Consider the following 25,653-nt stretch of genomic DNA (forward strand, 5'->3'; position numbering starts at 1 on the left):
CCAGCACATTGGGAGGCCGAGGCGGGTGGCATCACTCGAGCTCAGGAGTTCAAGACCAGTGTGAGCAACACAGTGAAATCCCATCTCTACCAAAAATACAAAAAAAAAAAAAGAAAAAAGAAAAAAAAAAAAAAAAAACCACACCGAGAAAAAAAAAAAAAAAAAAAAAAAAAAAAAAGAAAAAAGAAAAAAGAAAAAAAAAATTAGCCGGGCGTGGTGGCATGTATTTAGAGTCCCAGCTACTTGGGAGGCCGAGGTGGGAGCATGGCTTGAGGCTGGGAGGCAGAGGTTGCAGTATGCAGAAACCTCGCCTCAAAAAAAGAAAAGAAAAAGGATACGAAATTGTGATACAACTCTGTGAAGACTACTAGACACATTACAAAATTTTCAATAGTAGTACTCTACGTGGCATTCTGGTAGAAACGATTTCCTTTCCTCAAACTCCCCGTAATAATGTTTTTATACCGTCTGGGGGATGGGAGATAACATTAAACGACACTTTTTATATCACAAACGCTGGAGTCAATAAAAGTTCTTTAAATTCCTCCAGCAGTAGAGCAAACTTGGTATTCCGATTCTGTCCAGGCTTTGACCAAGAGCGCACCCGAGGGCCACCGCCTTCGTGATCCCAAGCGGGTGTGACTGGGCACCAGTTGGTCCACTGCGGCTGTTCCAACGCTGCCCTCACAGCCTCACCCCAGGAATCCACCAGGAGCACAGGGAAGGGGTCCCCGAGAGTGGGCGAGGTCGCTGCCCGGAGGTAGTAACCACTCCAAGGTCACCATGGAGAACCCGCAGACAGGGCTCGGCACGGCCCAAGACTCCCCGACTCTAAGTCCAGGTCTCGCTCTCTGTGCCGCGCCCCTCGTCCCATCCCGAGCAGCTACCCCCAAGCTCCCAGGGGCTCCGCCGAGGCGAAGCCTCACATTGCGGCTTGGCGGCCGACAAGACCCGCGACCCTGATCTCGGCACCTCCACGCCACCGCCCGGGGGCCAAGACCCCCGAGCACCGCCACATAGCGTAGCCCAGACCGGTTCCCTCATCCTTTTTCGCCCTCTCAACCCAGCTTTTCCCGACTCCGGGAAGAACCGGGAAGAGAAGGCGGAGGGGAGCGAAGAGCCGCCTCATAAATACTGTGGCCCAGTCCCGCCCCCGAAACGTCACATCCGCCCCGTGCCAAGATGGCGGCGCCCAGGCGGTGCCACGCAGACTTCCGCCCGGTGCGGAGACCTAAAGCTGGCAGCGGGTCGCGTCGCAGGTGAAGTGGTGACGCGCGGTGTGGAGCCGCGGCCCGGGTGCGTCCCTGCCTGGTTCCTGGGCGGGGTTCCTGGAGAGAGGGCGTGTCGCGAGCCAAAGGCTCTCACCTGGGTGGTCCCGGGAATCTCGCCACGTGGGAGGGGAGGAGCTGAGAGGCCACTGGAGGGACGCACCGACTGGGGGACCGGAAAGCAAGGGGGTTGGGTTCCGCCAGGGTCCGCGTGTCAGTCCACTCTGGTAATCTCGTCGCCCCTTCTCTCCCAGGCAACATGTCGGAAGGAAACGCCGCCGGCGAGCCCAGCACTCCGGGAGGGCCCCGACCCCTCCTGACTGGGGCCCGGGGGCTCATCGGGCGGCGGCCGGCGCCTCCCCTCACTCCCGGCCGCCTTCCCTCCATCCGTTCCAGGGACCTCACCCTCGGGGGAGTCAAGAAGGTATCCAACGGCGCGTTTCTAAAGAAACTCAACTACCTTGAATTCCAAGCCCCCGCATTCAACTGATGTTTGTGCAGGGCCTACTATGTGTCAGGAGTGTCGTTGGGCCTCAAGCCTACCCCTCTTTAAATTCTAGGGAGCCTGTCTTATCTTCAAATCTAGGTACTGAGTACAAAATGTTGAAATGAGTCCCAGAGGTGGTTGAAAGACAGAGAATCCTAATAAGTTAAAGTCGTTCAAAAGCAATTTGAACAGTGTTTATTTACTCTTATTGTGTGTTTGGACATCTTTAAGAAACCCATGAAAGCCAGGCAGGCATAAACTTCACAGTCTTAGAGCGTTCAGAATTCACCGTCTCAGTGTGCAAACTTGTTATCTAGAGTATCATGAATCCTAGGCATGGCATTCGAGGCTCTGTGGGCTCTCCCATGTGTATAATGACTGTGGATGTCAAGAGTAGCCCAGAAAGGGGTGGGGTCAGGATGACAGAAGAATAAAGCAGGTTTTTGGGGTTTTTTTTTGAGACGAAGTCTCGCCCCTGTCCCCCAAACTGGAGTGTAATGGCATGATCTTGGCTCACTGCAACCTCTGCCTCCCGGGTTTGAGCGATTCTCCTGCCTCAGCCTCCTGAGTAGCTGGGATTACAGGTGCCCGCCACCATGTCCAGCTGATTTTTGTATTTTTAGTAGACACAAGGTTTCACCATGTTGGCCAGGCTGTTCTTGAACCCCTGACCTTGTGATCCACCCACCTCGGCCTCCCAAAGTGCTGGGATTACAGGCGTGAGCCACCGCTCCCGGCCAAGTAAAGCAGTTTTGTTTGTTTGTTTGTTTTGTTTTTAACAGAGTCTCTTTCTGTCGCCCAGGCTGTAGCACAGAGGCACCATCTCAGCTCACTGCAACCTCCACCTCCCGGGGTTCAAGCGATTCTCCTCCCTCAGCCTCCCGAGTAGCTGGGATTACAGAGGCCTGCCACCGCACCTGGCTAATTTTTGTAGTTTCTAGTAGAGACGGGGTTTCACCATCTTGGCCAGGCTGATCTTGAACTCCTGACCTCATGATCCACCTGCCTTGGCCTCCCAAAGTGCTGGGATTACAGGCATGAGCCACCACGCCCGGACATAAAGCAGTCTTTAAAAACCTAACTTTGCCTTGGAAAATATGGAAAAACACTGCCAACACTGATTGAGAGTGTTGGCAGATCTGTGGCCTTCCCTACTTAGGCCTTGCTGCTAGAGATGTTCCCCCATGATACTGACTGGTCTCTATAGCAGTTTGAAGATAAGAGGTGAGACCAGAGAAATTCCTTTGCTTTTAGAAGTCCCAGAGGACCTTCTTTCAGGATCTTCTTTCCTAAGGCTACTGGTTAAAAATGGTTTTTGGTGCCCCTTTCTTCTATGCGTAACTCCACTGCCACCACACCATGATGTTCCTCCTTTTCAGGCACACGTGTATCTATAAAACTGACAGCACTGTGGAATGTGCCAAAGAGAGTCATGGTGCCCATGGTCTGTAGAAGATGCCCGTTGGGAATTTTTATTTTCCTCTGTACTTTGGGGTCAGAACCTAACACATCAGTGACTCCTGTATTTTGCTTTCAGAAAACCTTCACCCCAAATATCATCAGTCGGAAGATCAAGGAAGAGTAAGTAGCTAGTCCTTCTGAATACTTGCCCCTTATTTACTTGCTCTGAATTTGGGGCTTTGGGGAGAAATAACTAGGTTTGTGGCTCCAAAATTTAAATTTATATCTGTAGTTCTTTTCACTAGTGATTTTCAACCCTGGCTCCTAGGTGATTCTAATGTGCAAGCTTTAAAAAAAAAAAATACTGGTGTCTAGGGTTCCATCTCTAGAAATTGTGATTTAACTTGTTGGCAGTAGAATGGAGTGATTCTCTTTGATGGCCCGAGTTGAGAGCCAATAGTTTAAACAAAGATGTATCACGCTTTCCTGAAGTTCCTTTGCATTTCTGCCTTCCTGCTTTCAGTCCCAATGCAAACAAAAATCTACATTTTTGGACAAGAACGTAAAGTAAAGCAAACTGAAAAAATCCTGCCTCATCAAGGAAGTGAGAAAAGTGCTAGAATTAGGATTGGATTCTGCTTCTCATGGTGTAATTATTGGCTCAAACTCTCCGCTGTCTTGGAGTGAAGTGGTATGGGAGAGTAAGGCCAGTTTTTGGAGACACAATGAGTGAGTGGTTTCCCTTAATCCATTCTTTTTTCCAGGCCCAAGGAAGAAGTAACTGTCAAGAAGGAGAAGCGTGAAAGGGACAGAGACCGACAGCGAGAGGGGCATGGACGAGGACGAGGCCGCCCAGAAGTGATCCAGTCTCACTCCATCTTTGAGCAGGGCCCAGCCGAAATGATGAAGAAAAAAGGTACAAGGAAGGAATCAGTGAATTTCAGTTCAGACTGCCCAAGAGAAGGGCGAGAGCAGTGGAATTTCCCCGCTCCCAGTTCAGTTTTCCTTGCTGTTGGCATCTTCCTTATTGATCCCTAGTGACCTGGGTGATTTCCCACAGGGAACTGGGATAAGACAGTGGATGTATCAGACATGGGACCTTCTCACATCATCAACATCAAAAAAGAGAAGAGAGAGACAGACGAAGAAACTAAACAGATCTTGCGCATGCTGGAGAAGGACGATGTGGGTACCAGGAGGCTGTGGGGAAGGGGCTTCCTTGTGGCTGTAGAACAGGGCTTCTGGGGAGCCAGGTGAGGGGCAGAAGAGCTCACTGATGTCCTGGAATCCTGGGGAGCAGCAGGAATCTTTGGTTAGAAAGGGACTAAAGCAGACTTTGATCCAGGTGCATGTGCTAGCAGGCTGGATGACCCAGACTCTTTTTGGCAGTTCCTCGATGACCCCGGGCTGAGGAACGACACTCGAAATATGCCTGTGCAGCTGCCGCTGGCTCACTCGGGGTGGCTTTTTAAGGAAGAAAATGATGAACCAGATGTTAAACCTTGGCTGACTGGCCCCAAGGAAGAAGACATGGAGGTGGACGTACCTGCTGTGAAAGGTACTCTTGTCAGTTAACTTCTCATCTCCAATTCCATGGCTGCTCCCCAGGAATCCTGTGCATCAGGCATCCTTTGCATGTGTCCCTGACTGCTGCTCATGAGCAGGTCCTCCCATCCTGGCTGTAAGATACATGAGCTGAACAAAGATGCCCGATTCTCCCTCGCAGAGGGTTCCTGTGTTGGCATGGAGCGGTGGGTCCAGCCTCAGATGTCGCTTTTTAGATAAGTCAGGCGAGATTTAAACATGTTGTCTCTTGCCCCTCTCTATAACCAGTGCCCCCTTCCCACTCCCTGGCTGAGTGACAGTGGAGCAGACGGGGGCAAAGGGCTGGTAACAGTGAGCTGGTATGGAGGGTGGTCACGTGATAGCATTCCATTTCTATCACCCGGGCAGTGAAAGAGGAGCCACGAGATGAGGAAGAGGCCAAGATGAAGGCTCCTCCCAAAGCAGCCAGGAAGACCCCAGGCCTCCCAAAGGATGTATCCGTGGCAGAGCTGCTCAGGGAGCTGAGCCTCACCAAGGAGGAGGAACTGCTGTTTCTGCAGCTGCCAGACACCCTCCCTGGCCAGCCGCCCACCCAGGACATCAAGCCCATCAAGACAGAGGTGCAGGGTGAGGATGGACAGATGATGCTCATCAAGCAGGAGAAAGACCGGGTATGCTCAGGCAGAGGCCTGTGGGATAGAGTCGGGGACTAAGAGGGGAAGTGGTGACCTGTAGTGGGAAGCAAAGCCGTGCCACCCTGGCTGAAATGGGACAATAATGGGTGGTTTTTCTTGATGCCTGCAAGAGCCATGGGTCTTTGTACCTCCAACCCCAATTGTGTGTGTGTGTTGCAGGGGTGTGTGTTCACTTCTTATAAGGAAATATTTCAAAGACATACAAATGAGAGAACAGGCCGGGCGCGGTGGCTGAAGCTTGTAATCCCAGCACTTTGGGAGGCTGAGACGGGCGGATCACGAGGTCAGGAGATTGAGACCATCCTGGCTAACACGGTGAAACCCCGTCTCTACTAAAAAAAAATGCAAAAAACTAGCCGGGCGAGGTGGTGGGCGCCTGTAGTCCCAGCTACTCGGGAGGCTGAGGCAGGAGAATGGCGGGAACCCGGGAGGCGGAGCTTGCAGTGAGCTGAGATCCGGCCACAGTACTCCAGCCTGGGCGACAGAGCGAGACTCCGTCTCAAAAAAAAAAAAAAAACAAACCAAAAAAAACAAAAAACAAATGAGAGAACATATGGCCAGGTGCAGTGGCTCATGCCTCTAATCCTAGCGCTTTGGAAGGGCAAGACGGGAGGATCACTTGAGCCCAGAAGATCGGGACTGGCCTGGGCAACATGGTGGCACCATGGCTAATACAAAAACTAGCCAGGCATGGTGGCGTGTGCCTGTAGTCCCTGCTACTTGGGAGGCTAAGGTGGGGGGATGGCTTGAGCCCAGGAGGCAGAGGTTGCAGTGAGCCAAGATCGCGCCACCACACCCCAATCTGGGTGACACAGTCAGACCTTGTCTCAAAAAAAAATGAGAACATAAACTGCCATGTACCAGAACTCAGCTTCAGCAGTTACTGATATTTTGTCCGTTTATGTATTTGTTTGCTATGGGTTTTGTATTTTAACCATAGCCGACAGCCCTAGGAGAGGGCACTCTTTGGGGAGCTCATTCTGACGTTTGCTGTGCCTTTCTCTTGGGGAGTAGAAGGGGGTTCATGAAAGATGGAGGAAAGAGCTCCTAGCCCAGTGTCCATCTTCTGGTTTTCTGCGCAGGAAGCCAAGCTGGCAGAGAATGCTTGTACCCTGGCTGACCTGACAGAGGGTCAGGTTGGCAAGCTACTCATCCGCAAGTCTGGAAGGGTGCAACTCCTCCTGGGCAAGGTGACTCTGGATGTGACCATGGGAACAGCCTGCTCCTTCTTGCAGGTAAGAGCCTCCTTAGGGCAAGGGAGGGACCCTTTAAGGAGTGGAGGAGGATTGAAGAGCCAGTGCTAAATAAGGGAGGGGGTTTCTGGGAGTATCATGTCCCCATTCACAGCTCTACACGCTGGGCACGTGGTGGTGGTTCTCATCACTGTCTCTGTCCATTGGCAGGAGCTGGTGTCCGTGGGCCTTGGAGACAGTAGGACAGGGGAGATGACAGTCCTGGGACACGTGAAGCACAAACTTGTATGTTCCCCCGATTTTGAATCCCTCTTGGATCACAAACACCGGTAAAATGAGCAGATGGAGGAGGACGGTGCCTGTGCCCACGGCTGCTGCCTGCTCCAGACATTTTGTTCTTGAATCTGTGAGACCCAGAAGGGGCCCACTGAGCCCACCCACTCCAGCCTTTGGCAGCCATTGTCCCAGGTCCCCCAGGGCTTCCTCCCATAGCAGCTGTAAATGGCACAGTGAACCTTCCTGCAGCATGGAGATGGCACATCCTTGCTGCTGGGGACTTGGCCCTGCTATTTATTTTTGTATTTATGTCTTAATCTCATCCACTGATGCATCCTCCCAAGGTAGGTGGGGAGGGTCTGTGGGTAGAGGCTGGCTTCTCTTGGTGCCTGCTGGGCCGCCGGGGCAGGAAGTGTGAGGACTGCAGCTTCTACTGGTGCTCCCTCCTTCCTCCCGGAGGCAGCATAGGAGAGAGAGCAAGGATTGAGTCTGAGACTTAAGCCCTCGGTCCAAGCTGGCCAGTTCCTGGTTCTGGGTCCTTGGACAAACTACCTAACCTTTCTGAGCCTCCTATTCCTCATCCGACACAAATGGGGATGATACCTACCTCCCAGGGTTTGGGTGAGGATTCATGGGCTGTTATAGATGAAAACTGCACAAGGCCACGCACAAGGCCAGAACCAGCAGGCACTCAATAAATATTCATGTCCTTTTTCTCTACCTGAGTCTATTTTCAAACAAAATAGAGATTTCAAGTCTCCCAGAAGCAGTGACTAGAGCTCTCCCGTCCCCACTCTTGCCTCTTCCTGTTTTATATCCTGTCCTCACCCTGGGCCTGATGCCCTAAATTTATGGTGTCAGGCTGTTCTACGCCTTTTTCTCCTGGCTCGTGTTAGCCAGGTGCCTCCTGTGTGAGTTACTGTAATCGCTGCAGGTAACAGAAAGGAAGAAGTCAGAGACTTCCTCCCAGCACCCTGCAAAAGCCTTTGGGGGACATGTTGGGCCCAAGACATGTTCCCCGTACTCTTTCCTTTGCAGTTATTACTCATGTATGAGCTGGAGTCATATATTGCTAACAACAAAACTAAACCCTTGGTAAGAGAAGTTAGGGATATAGTGAATAATGGCCTCTTTGACACTTGGCTGATGATGCCCACTTCAAAAACTTTGAGTTTCAGAGGCCGGCCTCTGTCTCCTGTCCTAGCACTGCCAGAGCCACCTACTCAGGGTTACTTTTTTGGGTCTGTGATCCTGTTCCCTTTACCAGGTCATCGTACTGTGTTGTCCCTGGAGGAATAGCTTCTCCTCTTGTCTTGACAGTAGGGCTGGTATTTTCCCTGGTTCAGCTGGGGAGACATTTGCAGGTTAGAAAAAAGTCTCGTGGCGGCCTGTGTGGCTGTTAGACACTGATGGCACAGCTTCCCTTTGCTGGTGTCGTGGCACATGGCCTCTGGGACAGTATGAACCACAGGAGCCCAGGAAGAACCGTTTCCCCTCCACCCCCATCCCTGATTCCTAGTGGCCCCTTAGATTTTGGGTACATCTTCCTTCAGGCTCACCTTCCTTTTCAAAGTTCCTCAAGCCTGTAACTCATTGTCAAGGCTGGGCTTTTCCTATAAAGCCCTCAACCTGCCCAGCCAGCAGCTGTGAGGCTGACTGACTATTTGGTGACCACATCGCCCTTTCCGGCGCTGAAGCTCATGTCAGCTCCATTGGATAGTGTTGTTCTGGGCACTTCACATTGTAGAGGACTGGAGCAGAAAGGGTTCCTTGGAAACCTGTGCCGGGAAGCCCTGTTTGGTTGAAGGCTAAGCTTTGGTTAGTTCTGGGCTCCAGCCTTTCTTCCTTTAAATAGCTGATGCACAGCCAGCAGGTCTCCATTCTCATCCTCTCTGTTCTGTTTCTTTGGTTCAGAAATACTCTTCTGCTTTTTTTGGATGAACTCAATGGCCTGATGTTAGATATTGGGTGTTTTTCAATCTTCAGTTTTCTGACTCTTCCAGGAAAGTTTGAGGAAGAACATGTACTGCTTTCACGTTCATTTTGCCCGTTCAGATGTCTTGGCTTGAACCTTATGACTCTGTATCAAAGTCCGCACAACCTGTCTCTAGATCACTGATGCACAAATTAGGTCTCATCAATAAGTGTGGGTAAAGAGAGTAGAGTCCGCCTTCTTTGTCGGGCCTGTGAGGCATGCATTTCTACCAAGGAATACAGACAAATGACGGAGGAGAAGAGCCCAAAGCCAAATTCATACATGAGTGCAAGTGGATGCAAATTTGCTGCTACCTGCATCTGTGTATATGCTTTCTGTGAAATACAGAAAGAAGGAACAATAGGCTTGCACACTTTTCTAACTACATGATTAAGTGGCAGAGTCCGGGCTATCGAGTCACGGTTGGGTTTGAATCTGACTCCACTGGTAACTTGGGTTGGAAAAAAATCACTTATCCTCCTTAAGCTTGATTTTATTTATTTTATGTAAGAGTGAGACACTAGTAGCTTAATAGGGTTGCTTTTAAGTTAGAGTGAACATGAGGCATTTATTCAGTGCCAGGCAGATAATTGCCTATAACGGGATGTGATCAGCACAAGTAACAGAAAATTAGCCTGACGGTGGCCTAAGCAATGGGAATGTTTATCTCACATAGCAAGAAGTCTGTAAATAGATAGTTCTAGAGTTGGGTGGAAGCCAAAATGTCATCACAATTTCCTTGGAACCATTTGCTCTGCCATCCTCAGTGTTGCAGAATGGCGGCTCCTGTGCCAAGCATCATTCTCCAAATGACATTGTCCACAGCCAGAATGGACAGTAGTAAAGGAGCATTCTTATTCTGTCCTTATCCGGGAAGAACCGTCAGCAGCTCCAGCAGCCTCACCCCTGTCTCTTTATAGAGTGGGCTGCATGCCCACTCTCGGACCGGGCCCTGGCATAGGGGGATGGGTCGACTAGTGCATCCCCTGTGCGTCCCCTGGCACTGAGCACACTTGCCCTTGAGCTGGGGTTTTGTTAGTAGGGAGGAAGCTGGAGTGGCAGTTGGATAGACAATTCATAGTAGCTGTTGCCATGTTCAAAAAATACCACAATGTAAAATCATTAAGTATTCATCTAGGCCTAGCTTTTTAAAATGTTTAGTTACCTTTTATTCTACTAAAATTAGTTTTAACATTTTAGTGTATATTATTTTATTTTAGATTTAGCAGGTACATGTGCATGTTAGTTTTGTTTTGTTTTGTTTTTTGAGATGGAGTCTCACTCTGTCGCCCAGTGGTGTGATCTTGGCTCACTGCAACTCTGCCTCCCAGGTTCAAGTGATCCTCCCGCCTCAGCCCCCCAAATAGCTGGGATTACCGGCATGTGCCACCACACCCGGCTAATTTTTGTATTTTTAGTAGAGATGGGGGTTTCATCATGTTGGCCAGGCTGGTCTCGAACTCCTCACCTCAAGTGATCTACCTGCCTCAGCCTCCTAAGTGCTGGGATTACAGGCATGAGCCACCACGCCCAGCCACGTGTGCATGTTTGTGTATATTGCGTACTGGTGGGGATTGGGCTTCTGTCATACCTATCACCTAAATAGTGAACATTGTACTCAGTAACTTTTCAACCCTTGCCCCTCTTCTACTCACCCCCTTTTGGAGTGCCCAGTGTTTGCTATTTCCATCTTTATGTCCATAGGTACCCATTATTTAGCTCCCACTTGAAAGTGAGAACATGTGCTATTTGATTTTCTGTTTCTGAGTACACTTAGGATAATAACCTCAAGCTCCATCCATGTTGCTGCAAAGGACATGATTTCATTATATTTTATGACTGCTCATGTATATTATTTCAGCCTTCAAAATTTCGTATGTTATTTATAATGATATAAATTATGTGGTTGTATCGTGTACTCTATCTCACTCAAAAATACGTACAATTCTTTGGTCCCAGCTACTCTGGAGCTGAGGTGGGAGGATCACTTGAGTCCAGGAGTTCAAGACCAGCCTGGGCAACGTAGAGAGACCTTGTCTCTGAAAAATAAATAATATGCACCCACAAGCACACACATCCGGTTCTTCCACGTTAATGAGTATCTTGTGTTTCACATACTTCTGCATTAGCTGAAGGAATTAAAGGTAGCATCTTTTAATCCTCAGACCACCCTGCGTGGTCCGATTGAATTGGGCACTCAGCACTAGGCTCTTCAAAGGGAAAGGGTTTTCTTTCTTAGGACAGTACACAGTAAAAGAGTGGCACCCACGCTGTTCATCCAGTGCTCCAACCCCCAGTCCTGGTGTCAGATACTTCCACATTTGGGGCATTTCCCCTCGAGATGGCGGTGGCTAGCGACAAATGATGTGAACACGTCTCTTGGATTGTGGTTCGGCCACACAAGGCCCCACTGAAGTTCTACAGGTGGAGTGTGGGGTCCAGAAGGGGCTCAGGTCTTAGGGGTGTCATCTGAAAAAACAGAGATGGTGATGGGATGCTAGCTTTAGGAGCCCTCTGCCATGGCCACTTTCTGCCTCAGCTCTTCTGAAGCATTTCTTCTGTTCCCTTCCATTGGGGTAAACACTGATCTATCTCCCCAAAAACTGAGTCAGAAGTTGGACTTTGTTATTTGGCTCATCTACATTTAAGATCTAGTCAGAAAAAAATGCAGTCTTTACATCTAGAAAGCTTACATGAAAGAAAAAGAAAAATGCAGTCTTGATCACTGTTGGCCTGGAGACTTTATCTTGTGTATATTCCAGGGCGTGCATGAAGTTTCACTGGACAAGTAGAAACCATTCTAGGTATTCTAAGCAGAAAGAGTTAATACAGGAAGAGAAGTTTATAGACTCGTTGGAAGGCTGGAGGAATGAGCCAGAGGTTGAGCATCCAGGAATCAGAACCTCGTAGAACAGATGGTGAGGGAGCTACACTCTCTTCCACAATCAGGAGGGTGGAGACTCAAGCTCGACTGAGTTCTAGAACACAACACACTGCCACAGCTGCCAGCCAGGGATGAGGGAATCCCACAGCCCCAGCTGCCTCTGGGGAACCACACAGCTGTACCTGGACCCTGGCACACCTGAAGAAAGTGCCTGCTGTGTGCTAGGCACCCTGCAGGAGTTAGGAAAGCAGTGGTTAAACAAAGGGCTGTGGCCTGCTGGAGGAGCCTGTGCTCTAGTGAGGGAGACAGAGGATACGCTTAAGGAAGGAGGTTAAAAGGTGACAAGAGTTTGGGAACCTGCAGGGAGCAGGGGATTCTGGGTGGTGCCAGGCATGTTGCAGCAAGTAGGGTAGACCTCCTTGAGAAGGTATAGTTTGAGGAAGTGAACCAGCGGGATCAGATGCAGGTGGGGAGAGTGCTCTGGGCTGAGTGAAGAGTCAGAGAGACTGGCTGGAGCTGAGGGAGAGAGAGGGCTTTTAGGCCACCATAGGGACCTTGGCTTTATTCTTTTTTATTTTTTTTTTAATTTTTTATTTTTTTTGAGACACAGTCATGCTGTGTCGCCCAGGCTAGAGTGCAGTGGCATGATCTTGGCTCACTGCAGCCTCCACCTCCCAGGTTCAAGTGATTCTCGTGCCTCCGCCTCCCGAGTAGCTGGGATTACAGGTGCCTGCCACCATTTTTGTATTTTTAGTAGAGTTGGGGTTTCACTAGGTTGGCCAGGCTGGTCTCGAATGCCTGACCTCAGGTGATACACCCGCCTTGGCCTCCCAAATTGCTGGGATTACAGGCATGAGCCACTACGCCCGGCCTGGCTTTATTCTTAAAGTGACCTGGTGAGCTGGCCGGTGTGGCGGTGAGGCAGGAAGCAGGGCTGAGGGAGTCCCTGGGCAGTGGATGGCAGTGACTTGGCCAGGCCACTAACAGCAGAGGCACTGGGAAGTGATTGGATTCTAGATACTGATTTCAAGGGTAGCACCAGCATGATCCGCTGATAGATTCGATGTTAGGTGTGAGAGAGAGGAGAGTCAAGCTCATCCACAGCTCTGGCAGTGGAAAACGGCCAAAGTGAAAAAGGCGGCCTCAGGTTTACCTCCACCTTTCAAACCTCAACTGGTAAAACCTCATGCATGCCCAGAATGCTAGCACAAGAGATTTAGGGAAATGTGGGTATTTCGCTTTCTGTCCCCTGCAGTTCAGGTTCTCCGTATAAAGTGGTGGGAGTGGAGTGGTTGGTGGGTACCACCAGCCATATTCATGAGAGTTGGCATAAGGGTTCACAGTTTGAGTGAAGCATCCTGAGACTGTGCCGTGCTGCCAACACAGTTCTGTCCGATTCATTCCCTCAAAACAGTATATTCCCGATGAAAGCATGACCAGTACTTAAACTAGCTATATTCAGTGTGACTCTCAGACCTTTCCCCAGGGCAAGATGATCACAAGAATTCCTTTAGAAATGTCTCTTACGTTGTACAACTCAACTTTAATGGTGATATTGGAATCCGTCTTTGTACTATAAAAATTCACCCAAGCGATCTCCCATTTCTGGGCTATTTAGTTTATTTCTAGTTTTTCATCATTTAAAAAATGATGCAGCCTGGGGTGGTAGCTCACATCTGTAATCCTAACACTTTGGGAGGCCAAGGCTGGTGGATCAGTTGAGCTCAGGAGTTTGAGACCAGCCTGGGCAACATGATAAAAACCCCATCTCTACCAAAAATACGAAACTTAGCCAGGCGTGGTGGCTTGCGCCTGCATTCCCAGCTACTTGAGGGGCTGAAGCGGGAGCATTCCATGAGCCCAGTGGGGGGAGGTTGCAGTGAGCCGAGACGAGATTGCACCACTGCACTCTAGCCTGGGTGACAGTGAAAGCTTGTCTCAAAAATAAAAATTAAAAAAAAAAAAAGATAAACAATCCTGTTAAATTGCCAGTATCCTCAATTATTTCCTTAGGAGTCTCTACTTAAAATGGTTTTCCTGACCATCCTGGGAAACGTAGCAAGACCTGGTCTCTAGAAAAAAAAAAATTTTTTTTTAATTAACTGGGCGTGGTGGTATGAGCCTATAGTGCCAGCTACTCTGGAGACTGAGTTGCGAGGATCAAGTTGAGCCCAGGAGTTTGCTAAGTCCTATCCTATGAGATTTTTAAGGCTTTTGATAGATTTTTCCCTCCAGAATGTTTGCATCTATTCTCATGTGCATCAGCAGTGCATTTGTAGTTAAATGTGTAATTAATGTTCTGTTTTTAAAACTGTACAAATGTTGGGCCAGGTGCCGTGGTTCCTGCCTGTAATCCCAGCACTTTGGGAGGCCAAGGTGGGTGGATCACTTGAGGCCAGGAGTTTGAGACCAGCCTGGCCAACATGGCGAAACCCCATCGCTACTAAAAATAAAAAATTAGCTGGACCCGTGGTGGCACGTGCCTGTAATCCCAGCTACTCGGGTAACTGAGGCCCGAGAATTGCTTGAACTCAGAAGGCGGAGGTTGCAGTGAGCTGAGATCACGCCACTACACTCTGGCCTGGTGACAGAGTGAGACTCTGTCTCAAAAAAAAAATACGTGTGTGTGTGTGTGTGTGTGTACAAATGTTGGGCCAGGCGCCGTGGTTCCTGCCTATAATCCCAGCACTTTGAGATGGATATTGGCCGAGGTGGGCGGATCACCTGAAGTCGGGAGTTCAAGACCAGCCTGACCAACATGGAGAAATCTCTAAAATACAAAATTAGCCAGGTGTGGTGGCACATGCCTGTAATCCCAGCTACCCAGGAGGCTCAGGCAGGAGAATCACTTGAACCTGGGAGATGGCGAATGAGGTGACCCAAGGTCACACCATTGCATTCCAGCCTGGGCAACAAGAGTGAGACTTTGTCTCAAAAAAAAAAAAAAAAGAAAAGAAATGCATAAAATTATGGTAAATGCATAATTTTTATTAAATATATAAACTGATATAATGTGAGTGCTGAAGAAAAAGTTCTTATTTCTTTTTTTTTTTTTTTTTTTTTTTTTTTTTTGAGACTGAGTCTGGCTCTGTCGCCCAGGCTGGAGTGCAGTGGCCGGATCTCAGCTCACTGCAAGCTCCGCCTCCCGGGTTTACGCCATTCTCCTGCCTCAGCCTCCCGAGTAGCTGGGACCACAGGCGCCCGCCACTTCGCCCGGCTAGTTTTTTGTATTTTTTAGTAGAGACGGGGTTTCACCGTGTTAGCCAGGATGGTCTCGATCTCCTGACCTCGTGATCCACCCGTCTCGGCCTCCCAAAGTGCTGGGATTACAGGCTTGAGCCACCGCGCCCGGCCAAAAGTTCTTATTTCTATGGAAACTAAGGTAAAGGCTTTGGCAAGATTAAAGGTGAGGCTGGGCGCAGTGGCTCACGCCTGTAATCCCAGCACTTTGGGAGGCTGAAGCGGGCAGATCACTTGAGGTCAGGAGTTCGAGACCAGCCTGACCAATATGGTGAAACACTGTCTCTACTAAAAATAAAAAATTCGCTAGGTGTGGTGGCACAAGCCTGTTAATCCCAGCTACTTGGGAGCCTGAGGTAGGAGAATCACATGAACCCAGGAAGTAGGGGTACAGTGAGCTGAGATCGCTCCACTGCACTCCAGCCTGGGCAACAGCGAGACTCTCTCTCTCAAAAAAAAGATGTGATAGAGGCTCTTGGTTGTTCCTTAATATCCAAATATCCACTCTTTCCTTCTTCCATGATAATAAGCCTTGAGTTTTAGGAGGGCACGTACTCATTCAATACAAAGACCACATTCTCAGCCTCTTTTGAGGGCAGAGGTGACCCTATCATTACTTTCTGGACAATGGTATGTAATCATAAACATGGGGCAGTGCTAAGGTTTGGATGTTTGTGACCTTCCAAAATTCATGTTGAAATTTAGTTCCCAATGCAACAGTACTACGAGGCAGGACCATTAGGAGGTAATCAGACCGTGAGGGTTCCCACCTCGTGGATGGGATTAGTGCCCTCATAAAAGGGCTTGAGGGAATGTTTGTCCCTTTTCCACCTTCCACCATGTGAGGACACAGCAACAAGGCGTCATGCTTGTCATGCTTGAAGCAGAGAGGGCAAGCCCTCAACAGCCACTGAATCTGCTGGTATCTTGATCTTGGACTTCCCAGCCTCCAGAACTGTGAGAAATAAATCTCTATTTATAGATTACCCAATCTGTGGTATTTGTAACAGCAGCCAGATGGACTAAGACAGGATGCTCCCAGGAGCTTTCCTTAAAGGAAACATGATACATGCCTCTGTTACTTGGCAGGGGTGGGGGAATTATGAACCTTTATTTAACGATTTTTAAAAATAAATAAAACATAAACTACCGTTCTCCTTGTCTGTTTACTCTCCCATTTCCCTTTCCTATATCCTCAAGCCTCCAACGCCTCTCCCCAGTTCTCAGTCTCAGCTGAGGACACTGCTTCTTAATGCATTAAGAAAACAGAAGCAATCGGCCGGGCATGGTGGCTCACGTCTGTAATCCCAGCACTTTGGGAGGCTGAGGCAGGCGGATGACCTGAGGTCAGGAGTTTGAGACCAGCCTGGCCAACACGGTGAAACCCCATCTCCACTAAAAATACAAAAATGAGCCAGGCATGATGGCACACACCTGTTATCTCAGCTACTCAAGAGGCTGAGGCACGAGAATTGTTTGAACCCGGGAGGCGGAGGTTGCAGTGAGCCAAGATTGCGCCGTTGCACTCCAGCCTGGGTGACAGAGCAAGACTGTGTCAAAAAAAAGAAAAATAGAAGCAGTCGGAGAGGGTGTGGTTCCCACTACCACATCTTGAGTCTGTGTCCAGGTGCCTGTTCTTGTCTCCTATTCCTATGGATGAACTGTTTGGCTGGGTGTGGTGGCTCACGCCTGTACTCCCAGCATTTTGGGAGGCGGAGGTGGGCGGATCACCTGAGGTCAGGAGTTTGAGACCAGCCTGACTAATATAGAGAAACCCTGTCTTTACTAAAAATACAAAATTAGCTGGGCATGGTGGCACATGCCTGTAATCCCAGCTACTTGGGAGGCTGAGGCAGGAGAATTGCTTGAACCCGGGAGGCAGAGGTTGCAGTGAGCCAAAATCGTGTCACTGCACTCCAGCCTGGGCAACTAGAGCGAAACTCAGTCTCAAAAAAAAAAAAAAAAAAGAAAGAAAAGAAACCTATGGATGAACTGTCTGCTCTTCCCTGAGATCAGACCCTTCTGTGGGCCTTAGATCCCATTCCCTGTTGTCCACTCAAAGGATACGGCTCCAGCAAACACCTCCCTCACCCACTCACCCACACATATGCATCCCCTTCATACACATTTAGACCACTCCTATATTCACCCTCTCTCCACACATACAACCCCACAGGATACAAAACAGTAGTCCCCTCCTATCTGCAGGGGACAAGTTCCAAGACCCCCAGTGGATATTTGAAACTGGAAAGCACTGAGCTGTAGATATACTGTGGTTTTTCCTACTCATACATACCTATGATAAAGTTTAATTTATAACTTAGCACAGTAGGAGATTAACAACAGCAGTAAGAAAAGAACAATTATAACAATATACTGTAATAAAAGTTATGTAAATGTGGTTCTCAACATCTTATTGTACTTATCCTTGTGATGATGTGAGATGGTTGGTACAATGTCGTTGTGATGAGATGAAGTGAGGTGAGTGGCATGGGCACTGGGGGCTTAGTGTTAGGCTACTACAGGCTTTTGAAGATACATCAGTAGGAGGATCGTCTGCTTCGGGTGATCCTGGACCACTGAGCCATGACAGTGTGGATGGTTTATGTCAGGGGCTATGTGTGTGCCTCACTTCCTTTCCTGGCACTTCCTCATCTCTCCAGCTCTAAACATGGAATGCCCAGGGCTCTGGCCTTTCAAGGTTTCTCTTGTCCATCTACCCTGCTTCCCTCAGCAATCTCATCCAGAATCATGGCTTTAAACTTTCTATTTCTAGTGAGCTATGATCACAACACTGCCCTCCAGCCTGGATGACAAAGCAAGATCCTGTCTCAAAAGGAGAAAGAGAATGGGGGAGGTGGATGGCTCACTGCGGCCTCGACCTCCAAGACTCAACAATCCTGCCATGTCAGCCCCCTGAGTAGCTGGGATTATGGCTAATTAAAAAAAAAAAAAAAATAGAGGCAAGGTCTCACTGTGTTCCCCAGACTGGCCTTGAACTCCTGGGATCAAGAGATCCTCCCACCTCAGCCTCCCAACGTGCTGAGATTATAGGCATGAGCCACCACACCCCGCATCTCTTTCTCCCTTTAAGAGGTCCAGTTACCTCTTTGAAAATTAGAATGGGGCCGGGCGCGGTGGTTCAAGCCTGTAATCCCAGCACTTTGGGAGGCCGAGACGGGCGGATCATGGGGTCAGGAGCTCGAGACCATCCTGGCTAATACGGTGAAACCCCGTCTCTACTAAAAAATACAAAAAACTAGCCGGGCGAAGTGGCGGGTGCCTGTAGTCCCAGCTACTCGGGAGGCTGAGGCAGGAGAATGGCGTGAACCCGAGAGGAGGAGCTTGCAGTGAGCTGAGATCCGGCCACTGCACTCCAGCCTGGGTGACAGAGCAAGACTCCGTCTCAAAAAAAAAAAAAGAAAATTAGAATGGAACTCAGCTGTTCCCCTACTGTTAGTAGTTACTAAATAAAATCTGTCTTCACTGCTTTAACTGGTGTCTGGCTTTTTAATTTTTAATTTTTTAGAGATGTAGTCTGACTCTAGCACACTGTCTGCAATGCAGTTGTGGTTATTGCTCACTGCCGCCTCGACCTCCCAAGTTAAAGTGATCCTCTCACCTCAGCCTCCTGAGTAGCGGGGACTACAGGCACACACCACCATGTCCGGGTAATTTTTAAAATTTTTTGGTAGAGGGGTCTCACTATGTTGCCCAGGCTGATCTCAAACTCCAGGCCTCAAGTGATTATCCTCCCTCAACCTCCCAAAGCACTAGGATTACAGGCATGAGAAGCTGTGCCCGGCCTGGCTTTGTTTATCTTTGACAATTCTAACAAACTTTAAAAAAAAAAAAATCCTGAGACAGTTAGGGACATTTGTATATTGACTAGATATTTGATAATATTAAATGATTGTTGTTCATTTTTTTTTTTTTTTTTTTTTTGAGTGAATGCCGGCTCATGCTTGAACAGGTGCGTGGCGGTTCTCAGCTGCTGCAGCTCAGCTCCAGTTCACATAGTCTCCCAGCCTCAGCCTCCCGGTAGCTGGGACTACGGCGCCCAGCCACCTCGCCCGGCTAGTTTTTGTATTTCTTAATAGAGGCGGGGGGTTTCACACGTGTTAGCAGCCAGGATGGTCTCGATCTCCTGACCGCAGCCCAGTCCACTGCCAGGCCTCCCAAAGTGCTGGGATTACAGGCTTGAGCCACCGGGCCCGGCCGTTGTTCATTCTTTTGAGCTGTGATAATGGTGTTGTGGTTACATTTTTCAAAATAATCCAAAGAAATCTGTCCAGACTATTAGCATCTCTCCCCACTGCCAGCACTACCACTCTCAATAAACATCCTTTTATCAGATTTTTACATTTGCCTCTTTTTATTTTATTTTTTTTTTAGACAAAAGAAGCGCACACACTTAGCGGGTGTGGTGGCTCACGCCTGTAATCCCAGCACTTTGGGAGGCAGTGAGGTGGATGCACCTGGTTGGGAGTTGAGACCAGCCCTGACCAACATGGGAGGCCTGTCTCCCACTAAAAAATACAAAATTGGCGTGGTGGCTGGCACCTATAATCCCAGCTACTAGGGAGGCTGAGGCAGGAGAATCGCTTGAACCTGGGAGGAGGGTTGTGGTGAGCCGTGATCGTGCCATTGCACTCTAGCACTCTAGCCTGGGCAAACAAGAGTGAAACTCCGCCTAAAAAGCACACATCACCATGATATGAAATATAGAAAAATAATTTCTATATTTTTTTTGTAGAGACAGGGTTCAGCATGTTGCTCAGGCTGATCTCCAACTCCTGGGCTCAATCAGTCCTCCCGCCTTGGCCTCCCAAAGTGCTAGGATTACAGGGATGAGCTACTATGCCCGGCCCCATTTTGCCTCTTCAATGATACATCACCCGCTCCTACCCACCGCCAGTCTGTTCAGTCTGCTGCAGAAGTTAGCATGGGACCTTCCTGGGGCCCCAGGGGCCTCATGTCCCGCTCTCCTCCTGGGCCATCCCACTCCAGTCGCACAGGCCTTGCTACTTTTGTCTTGCAGCAGGCCAGTTCCAGGTGCAGGGCTTTCCCATTATTTTTCTCCCTGCGTAGAACTTGCTTTCCCCAGATAGCTGCATGTCTTGTTTCCTCCATTTCTTCAGGTCTCTGAGACTTTCCTGACCACCCTACATAAATTAGTAAGCTCCCATCCCTGACACTCTTTTTTTTTTTTTTTTTTTTTTTAATTTTTAAGTTGTTATTTTTGTGAGACAGTCTCACTCTATTACCCAGGCTGGAGTGCAGTGGCGCTATCTCGACTCATTGCAACCTCCACCTCCTGGGTTCAAGCAATTCTTATGTCTCAGCCTCCCCAGTAGCTGGGACTACAGGCACGCGCCACCACACCTGGCTAATTTTTGTTATTGTGTGTTTTTTTTTTTTTTGCAGTAGAGACGGGGATTTCGTCATGTTGGCCAGGCTGGTCTTGAACTCCTGGTCTCAAGTGATCCACCCACCTCAGCCTCCCAAAGTGCTGAGATTACAGGAGTGAGCCGCGCCTGGCCTCTGACACTCTTTACACCCCTTTTCTTGTTTTCTTTTTCTCCGTAGCACTTGTCACCATCTGACATATCATGTATTTCCTTTTTCTGTCTGATGTTCCCCCTAGAACACAAGCTATAGAGTAGAGATGGTTTTGTTCATGCCTGTATCCCCAGGACTTCTAATTTCTTGCCCATCATAGGCACCAAATAAGTTCTGGTTGAAAGAATAGAGGCATGACTATTATTGTGTGAATGCTGCAAGTATGCACTAAAGAATCCGTAACCACATTTCTGAGCATATAGAGAAAAAAAACTGATAATGGCAGGAAAGTCTCCTAGCTTCCTCCCGGCGGAAGAATGTCCGTCACTTTTCCAGGACACTAACCTTATAGAGGAGGGCTTTGAGTCTATTCGACATACAGTCCTTGTGGCTCCCCAAGCTGCGTGTACAACAGGCACTGGTGTTTTACATCAATGTTCTATGAATGCTCATAAAGGCTAAAGGGGATTCTACCCACTGGTAAGTACTGCACATAGAGCAGTGCTAGGGTCTTCGGGACCCCAAAACCCTAATGACCCCTTTGACCTAAGTCCTGCTGATTGATGATTTTGCTGATTGGGGCATGTGCCAAAGGGAGGCAACCATCACCTGGAGGTGCCTCTTGGGGGATTTTAGATTTGTTGTCTTCCCAACGTTAAGAGATACACCCCTTTTGAAAAGCAGCTCTTAATACAGGCACTCATGCCTGTAATCCCAGCCCTTTGGGAGGCTGAGGCAGGAAGATCACTTGAGGCCAGGATTTTGAGACCAGCCTGGACAACATGCAAGACCCTCATCTCTACAAAAAAAAAAAAAAATTAAAAATTCTCCAGGAGAGGTGGCATTCACTTGTAGTCCCAGCTACTCGGGAGGTTGAGGCGAGAGGATTGCTTGAGCTCAGAAGTTCAAGGCTGCAGTGAGCCAGGATCACACCACTGCACTCCAGCCTGGATGACAGAGCAAGATGCTGTCTCTTAAAAAAATCCTAAGCACCTTGCCGGGCGCGGTGGCTCACACCTGTAATCCCATCTCTTTGGGAGGCCGAGGCGGGCAGATCACGAGGTCAGGAGATCGAGACCATCCTAACACAGTGAAACCCCGTCTCTACTAAAAATACAAAAAATTAGCCGGGCATGGTGGTGGGCGCCTGTAGTCCCAGCTACTGGGCAGGCTGAGGCAGGAGAATGGTGTGAACCCGGGAGGCAGAGCTTGCAGTGAGCCAAGATCATGCCACTGCACTCTAGCCTGTGCGACAGAGCAAGACTCCGTCTCAAAAACCAACCAAACAAACAAAAAAACCTGAGCACCTGACAAAGTGTACACAGCACATCCTCATAAAGGCCTGGTGACTGATTAGTCCCATTTTGGGGTGGCATGATTCCAACTCAAAGCTAACAATGTGGGAAGGGCCTGACAAACCTCCCTTGTCCGATGGAAATGATACATTCAGTATGCAGCTGGCCTGGCCCTAGTGGCATTTTGGCTTTACATAAAACAACAACAACAACAACAACACAAAAAACGGCAGCTACTCTTTTAGGGGACATTTTATCCTCCGCCCCACAGCTCACAATCCACAGAGGTTCCCCTAAAAGCCTGTGCCTGGTTCACTGATGGCTTGGCTGAGCTGAAGTCAGTGCTGTCCACTGGGCTGCTGTGCGGAATGGAAAGCAGATATGGTCGTTCCACTTGGTAGGCAGAACTCACAGCTGTTCTCATAACCCAGGTCAGTCTTCTTTGATGAACCTCCTGTTATATTTTTACTGACTCAGGCTGCTGACAATGACCTAGCTCCTTAGTTGTGCCACTTGGAAAACTACAAACTGGCAGATTAAATATTTCTCTAGCCTGGTATGGGTGCACACCTGCAGTCCCAGCTATTTGGGAGGCTGAGGTGGGAGAATCACTTGAGCGCAAGAGGTAGAGGCTGCAGTGAGCTGTGACTGCACCTGTAAACAGTCACTGCACTCTAGCCTGGGCAATATAGTAAGACACATGTCTAAAAGTAATACTTTTTTAAAAAAGATTTATGTTAGCTGGGTACAGTGGTTCACGCCTGTCATCCCAGCACTTTGGGAGGCCAAGTCAGGCGGATCACCTGAGGTCAGGAGTTCGAGACCAGCCTGGCCAACATGGTGAAATCCCATCTCTACTAAAAATACAAACATTAGCTGGGTGTGGTGGCGGGTGCCTGTAATCCTAGCCACTTCAGAGGCTGAGGCAGGAGAATGGCTCGAACCTGGGAGGCAGAGGTTGCAGTGAGCCAAGGTTGCACCATTTCACTCCAGCCTGGACCATAAAGCAAGACTCTGTCTCAAAAAAAAAAAAAGATTTTTGTCTTTTTTGGGTTTGTCTTTGGCCACAAACTGTGGAAACAAATTGCAGCTGCTGATTGAACTGTCTTGGTCGATCTAGGTGCCCATGGTAAGGGTGTATTCTCTGATGAGACCAACTGGAATCAAGATGCCAATTGAGTCTGCACCGCCCAGACTAACACCTTTGCTTTCTGGATCGATCATTGTACCAGACATGGCAGCACACCCCCCACAGACTGGGCACCCAGTAGAGGACTCTGCTTCAGATGCACAAGCTATCACTGCATGCCAGACTTGCGACTCCTAATAAAAGGAGTAACAGGTGAGCTGTTTGTCTCTGGGGAGGAGGCCGCATTGCACAGGGTGTGGCAGTTGAGTCCATCCAACCTTTGAACCCCTTTTGGGGCTTCTGGCTCACTGCTGTTGACACTTTTTCAGGTTACAGTGCTGTTGTCCTGGTCCAATCAACTGATTCTGGCACATGAAACTAACTTTGAGGTGCTTTAAACTAATCTTCATCATACTTCTGGCTTTCTGGACGTTGCAGTCTAACAACCTTTTATGGCAATGGGCACAACGTTGTCAATGGGACTTTTAGACTGCCCACCATCCACAGGTATCCAGTATTTTCTATTTTTTATTTTTTTAGAGACAGGGTTTCTCTCTGTTGTCCGGGCTAGAGTGCAGTGGTGTGATCATAGCTCAGTGTAGCCTTGAATTCCTGGGCTCAAGTGATCCTTTTGCCTCAACCTTCCAAGTAGCTGGGACTTACAGGCATGTGCCACCACATTCAGCTAATTATTTTTATTTTTATTTTTATTTAGAGAATGAGTCTTTCTATGTTACCCAGGCTGGTTTTGACTCTGGGCTCAAGTCATCCTCCCGCCTCAGCCTCCCAAAGTGCTAGGATTACACACATGAGTCACTGGGCCCAGCCATCTAGTATTGTTGAGTGTTGGAACAGCCTCCTCAAAAATCAGCTCAATACAATTTCTGACTCTGCCTCCATTGCCTTTTCCTGGTCCCTATATATTAGTAAGGTAGTTTGGTCACTGAATATGACCATTCTTAGAAAGAGAGCCTTCCCTCTTGACCACTGCCTGGGTACTAATCAAGATGAAAAGTGGGGATGTTCTATAGAACTATTTTGAAAATTCAGGATTTGCTTCTGGGCACGATGCTTCTTTCTTGCTCCTAATGGCAGCCCCATCCCACCTGGTTAGTTCACCCCGTGGTGGCTGCCCAGCCAAAAGGGGGCCTAGGGGACTCAACTTCAATGCCGATTAAGTGTATGTGTGTGTGTGTGTGTGTGTGTGTTTAATATTAACTCTTTATATAATTTGTTAACATTCAAACTAATTATGAAGTAATATCAAGTGTGACAATCTGGGCTAGGCGTGGTAGCTCATGGGAGGCCGAGGCTGGCAGATCACCTAAGGTCAGGAGTTCGACACCAGCATGGCCAACATGGTAAACCCCATCTCTACTAAAAAAATACAAAACTTAGTTGGGCTTGGTGGTGGACACATGTAATCCCAGCTACTCAGGGGGCTACGGGATGACAATTGTTTGAACCTGGAGGAGGAGGTTGCAGTGAGCCAGGATCGCACCACTGCGCTCCAGTCTGGGCAACAGAGCAAGACTCCATCTCAAAAAAAAAAAAAAAAGGTATGACAATCTGATTTTGATTTTTTTCTCCAAGAATTTTGTCCCCCAAACTGAAGAACAATTCTGTGTGAGACCACAGTTCTCAAACTGTGTCCTGAGGCACCCAAGGTGCCACAGCAGAAAGCCCCATGGAGCACCAGAGAATATTTTAAATTTTTAAGGGAAACATGATGATACTCAACATCTGTAGGAAATCATGCAAACTGCTATGAAAAGATAGATCATGGTTTCAACATTAGATTATTATCCTTTAGATAACATTCTAACTTCGTGAAGTTGGACTTTCTGTAGTTGCTATGATAAAAAGTAAATATTGTATGAATACCAGTGTAGAGGAAATAAGTGTGGTGGTGTCCAACTTGATACCAAGGTTTCAGCAGCTCCCAGCACATCCCATTAGCAAGTAATTGTGGTTACTTAAGAATGGGATAAAAGTGCCAGGCGCAGTGGCCCATGCCTGTAATCCCAGCACTTAGAGAGGCTGAGACAGGCGGATCACGAGGTCAAGAGATCGAGACCAGCCTGGCCAACATGGTGAAACCCCCTGTCTCTACTGAAAATACAAAAATTAGCTGGGTGTGGTGGCACGTGCCTGTAGTCCCAGCTACTCGGGAGGCTGAGGCAGGAGAATCGCTTGAACCCGGCAGGCAGAGGTTGCAGTGAGCCGAGATCACACCACTGCACTTCAGCCTGGCCACAGAGAGAGACTGCATCTCAAAAAAAAAAAAAAAAGGGATAAAAGTATTATTTTTATTTCAACTCATATCTGTTCTTTCAAATGGCTACTAAGGTGTGAAGACATGAATATGTATCAAGACATTTAGACCTAACTAATTAATGAAATTGGGCCGGGTGCAGTGGCTCACACCTGTAATCCTAGCACTTTGGGAGGATTTTGGGAGCCTGAAGCGGGTGGATCACTTGAGGTCAGGAGTTCGAGACCAGCCTGGGCAACATGGCAAAACCCCGTCTCTACTAAAAATATCCCAAAAATAATTAGTCCAGTGTGGTGGTGTGCGCCTGTAGTCCCAGCTACTCAGGAGGCTGAGGCAGGAGAATTGCTTGAGCCCAGGAGGCAGAGGTTGCAGTGAGCTGAGATCATGCCACTGCACTTCAGCCTGGGTGACAGAGCATGACTTTGTCT

The 25,653-nt window shown here is 48.6% G+C and overlaps 1 protein-coding gene across 2 annotated transcripts; it reads left to right on the plus strand.

The window, feature by feature from the left end:
• Positions 1 to 1,163: 1,163 nt before the first annotated feature.
• POLR3D (RNA polymerase III subunit D) lies at positions 1,164 to 7,585 on the plus strand. 2 transcript variants are annotated; one of them, XM_009212667.4, is made up of 9 exons: positions 1,164 to 1,296; positions 1,523 to 1,692; positions 3,293 to 3,336; positions 3,921 to 4,072; positions 4,217 to 4,341; positions 4,546 to 4,714; positions 5,110 to 5,372; positions 6,479 to 6,631; positions 6,800 to 7,585. In XM_009212667.4, exons 2-9 carry the CDS (start codon positions 1,528 to 1,530, stop codon positions 6,920 to 6,922), a joined length of 1,194 nt encoding a protein of 397 aa, XP_009210931.1. In that variant the 5' UTR covers positions 1,164 to 1,296; positions 1,523 to 1,527; the 3' UTR covers positions 6,923 to 7,585. The 2 variants fall into 2 exon arrangements, with proteins under 2 accessions (XP_009210931.1, XP_017817344.1); XM_017961855.3 differs by having other exon boundaries at positions 1,185 to 1,259.
• The last annotated feature ends 18,068 nt before the right edge of the window (positions 7,586 to 25,653 follow it).

This window comes from Papio anubis, chromosome 8 (assembly GCF_008728515.1).
Source record: "Papio anubis isolate 15944 chromosome 8, Panubis1.0, whole genome shotgun sequence".
NCBI classification, from domain to species: Eukaryota; Metazoa; Chordata; class Mammalia; order Primates; family Cercopithecidae; genus Papio; species Papio anubis.

Coding starts and splice junctions, on each gene's coding strand:
- POLR3D (XM_009212667.4), top strand. CDS start 1,528: ATGTCGGAAGGAAACGCCGCCGGCGAGCCCAGCACTCCGGGAGGGCCC. Junction 4,073..4,216: donor CGAAATGATGAAGAAAAAAG/GTACAAGGAAGG, acceptor GATTTCCCACAG/GGAACTGGGATAAGACAGTG. Junction 6,632..6,799: donor CAGCCTGCTCCTTCTTGCAG/GTAAGAGCCTCC, acceptor GTCCATTGGCAG/GAGCTGGTGTCCGTGGGCCT.